Here is a 3,496-nt window from a genome sequence, read left to right on the forward strand (position 1 = left end):
CTCCTCTTCCTGCTCCTCCTCCTCAGCTCTCCTGGTAGCAGCTCGAATGCATAAGTTTCGTCGTACGGTGAAGGATGTGATCAGTGTGGTGAAGGTCTGCCAGACTACTCTGAGGAAGAGGTGAGAGCTCTGGTAGATTACAGTAGGTTGTAATACATTACTGTAGGTTACAGTAGGTTGTAATAGATTACTGTAGGTTACAATAGATTACAGTAGGTTACAGTAGGTTGTAATTGATTACAGTAGGTTGTAGTAGATTACGTAGGTTACAGTTAGTTGTAGTAGATTACAGTAGGTTACAATAGATTACAGTAGGTTGTAATTGATTACAGTAGGTTGTAGTAGATTACAGTAGATTACAGTAGGTTGTAATAGATTACTGTAGGTTACGATAGACTACTGTAGGTTACAGTTGGTTGTAATTGATTACTGTAGGTTACGATAGACTACTGTAGGTTACAGTAGGTTGTAATTGATTACAGTAGGTTGTAGTAGGTTTACAGTAGATAGCTGTAGATTACAGTAGGTTGTAATAGGTTACAGTAGGTTGTAATAGATTACAGTAGATAGCTGTAGATTACCGTAGGTTATCATACATTACAGTGGGTTGTAATAGGTTACAGTAGGTTGTAATAAGTTACAGTAGGTTGTAATAGATTATATAGATCACTGTAGATTACAGGGTCCTCTCTCCCTCCCTTCAGATTAACAGAGTTTGAGGACACGCCCACCAGTCAGCTGACCATTGATGAGTTCATGAAAGTAGATCTGGAGCAAGAATGTGATCCACCCTCCTTTATCGCCGCACAGCACAAAGCCAAGATGCAGCAGGTAGATCCCCCTGTCTCTGATTGGCTGCTGACAACAGTTTAGCAATGATCAGTGACCGATCCATCATCTTTAATATCCTCTTCCTCTGCAGCTGGAACAGGAGCTGGCCAGGAAGCTGGATGACGTCGAAGGTCAGTTTCACTTCAGGACACTTCCAAAAAAGGGATCACTTATAAAGGCACTAAAGGAGTACACTTTCACTGAAGTAGGGACCATTTAGGACACTATCTATACAGGACAGTAGTGTAATTGTTAAGTACATTATAACATGTAGAGTTAGGGTTAGGACACTATAAAGTACACTAGAGGAATTGTTTGGGACACTATAAAGAGGAATTGTTTGGGACACTATAAAGTACACTAAGGGAATTGTTTGGGACACTATAAAGTACACTAAAGGAATTGTTTGGGACACTATAAAGTACACTAGGGGAATTGTTTGGGACACTATAAAGTACACTAGAGGAATTGTTTGGGACACTATAAAGTACACTAGGGGAATTGTTTGGGACACTATAAAGAGGAATTGTTTGGGACACTATAAAGTACAATAGGGGAATTGTTTGGGACACTATAAAATATACTAGGGGAATTGTTTGGGACACTATAAAGTACACTAGGGGAATTGTTTAGGACTGTAGATGATACTTAGGGAACTATTTAGATAATTTTATGGACTCAATCCCTTCACCTGACAGGAGAGATCAGCTGCTACAAAGATGAGATTGAGACCGAGCTGGAAAAGAGTCGACCCAAACTGAGAGGAATCTACGCTGCCTACGCCAAAGAGATCGGTCTGTACTGATCCTCAGTCAGCTCAGTCTATCTGATCACCTGTACAGAAATATTTAACTCTTTAATTCTTTCAGACCCAGAGGAAGCAGAGGTTTTGTCCTCAACCTCTGACCCCGAGGAGCCGGAGGTCGAAGATGACGAACTCCAAGCCGCCACCCAACACCTGACCCAGGACTTCCTGTGCCAGGTGATCCAGGAGGAGGAGGGACGGGGCAAGAAGACAGATGACAATGAGGTGGAGGCGGGGCCAGATATGGAGGGGGCGGGGTCTCAGCGGCAGGCTGCCCCTCTAGCAGCCATCCTGGGAAAATTGCCAAGCGCCGCTAGCTTGGGCCTTCAACAGACACTGGACGAGTCGGAGACGGGCGAGAAACCAGATGGTAAGAACAGAAACTGACCCGTAACTAGGCAGGTCTGCCTCAGGTTTCTGCCGCTTAAAATGAAGTTTTTCCTTATGCCGTCGCCAAGTGCTTGCTCATGGTGGGACCTGTTGAGACTCTGCGAGTACGGTCTAGACCTACTCTGTTTGTCCTGAGATAACTGACAGAAAGTTGATGGACTCATGGTATTTGTTTACAGACGAGCAGTCGGAGGGTGGAGAGCTGGACCTGGATGGTATCGATGATCAGGAGATTGATAAGGTCTGTTCACTCCCCAATCACTGCTGTATTGATCTGTATTGATCATCTCACCTTCTCTCACCCTGTTTCACCCTGTGATATGTACCAGTTGGAAGACTAGAAAAGCGCTATACAAGTACAGTCCATTTTACCTTTTTTATTTTTACTGTGAAAGGTTGTATGCATGTGGTGTCTTCTTGACCCTAACTGTCTCCTCCTCCTCCTCTTACTCCTCTTCCTCCTCCTCCTGCAGTACATCCTGAATGAGAAGGAGGTTCAGGTGAAGACGGAGCTGTGGATGAAACAAAACGCAGATTACCTGAAGGAGCAGAAAGGTGAGAGACTCTTCGCCATCAATTAATAAATCATCACTCAATCAGAAATAGGCAAAACTGTATTGATCCCCAGGTGGAAATTAGTTTGTTACAGTTGCTCACACGATGTTTAAGAATAGAAATACTAACTATATTACAATATCTAGCACAATGTGACTCCGCTAGGGGCAGCTGTGGCTCAGAGGCAGAGCCAGTCGTCCACTAATCGGAAGGTTGTTGGTTCAATCCCCGGCTCCTCCCGTTCCTTGTTGAAGTATCCTTGAGCAAGATACTGACCCCTGAATTGAATGTGTATGAATGCGTTAGTTTCTGTTTGATGGGCTTTACCATCACTGAGTGAATGTGTGAAAGGGTGAATGTGTCTGTAGTGTAAAAGTGCTTTGAGTGGTCGGAAGACTAGAAAGGAAACTATATAAGTACAGGTCCATTTACTATTTACCATTTATGCAATCTGTAATATAGCAGATCCTGACTCCATTACCCCAAATCTCCTTCTCATGGGCAGCGAGATGCTTCTCTTCCACAGGATGTCTATGCAGAAAGATGATGGAGGCGCAGTCAACTTTTAGCTCAGTCCTGCTTCATCAAAAACTACCTCCCTGGGTGCCCGGTTAACTCAGTGGGTAGAGCTGGGGACCCATGTACCGAGGCTGAGTCCTTGCTGCAGCAGCGCAGGGTTTTGAATCTGACCTGCAACCCTTTGCTGCGTGTCATCCCCTCTCTCTCTGCCCCCCTTTCTGTCTGTCTTCAGCTGTCACTATAATAAAGAAAAAGCAAATAAAAGCCCCAAAAAATACTTTAAAAAAAACGACAGGAATAAGATGGGTTGACAAAAGACACTCAAAAGAGAGAAATTAAGGCCATTAATGATTTAATGGTATTTCTTATTTAGTTGTATTGGATTGTTTGGAATAA

At 43.6% G+C, this 3,496-nt stretch overlaps 1 protein-coding gene across 1 annotated transcript; it reads left to right on the forward strand.

Moving 5' to 3' along the window:
• Positions 1-26: 26 nt before the first annotated feature.
• On the forward strand, positions 27-2,622 carry LOC118340718 (transcription factor IIIB 90 kDa subunit-like; the record flags this gene model as incomplete). Its single annotated transcript, XM_035678834.1, is given in 7 exon segments — positions 27-120; positions 705-831; positions 923-962; positions 1,530-1,625; positions 1,701-2,006; positions 2,206-2,267; positions 2,500-2,622. Coding segments are annotated over 7 exon segments (833 nt in total), but the record flags the coding sequence as incomplete, so codon positions are not given.
• Between the last annotated feature and the right edge of the window lie 874 nt (positions 2,623-3,496).

The sequence above is a fragment of the Morone saxatilis genome, unplaced genomic scaffold (assembly GCF_004916995.1).
Source record: "Morone saxatilis isolate NCDOM2014 unplaced genomic scaffold, NCSU_SB_2.0 Contig7, whole genome shotgun sequence".
Classification (NCBI taxonomy): Eukaryota; Metazoa; Chordata; class Actinopteri; family Moronidae; genus Morone; species Morone saxatilis.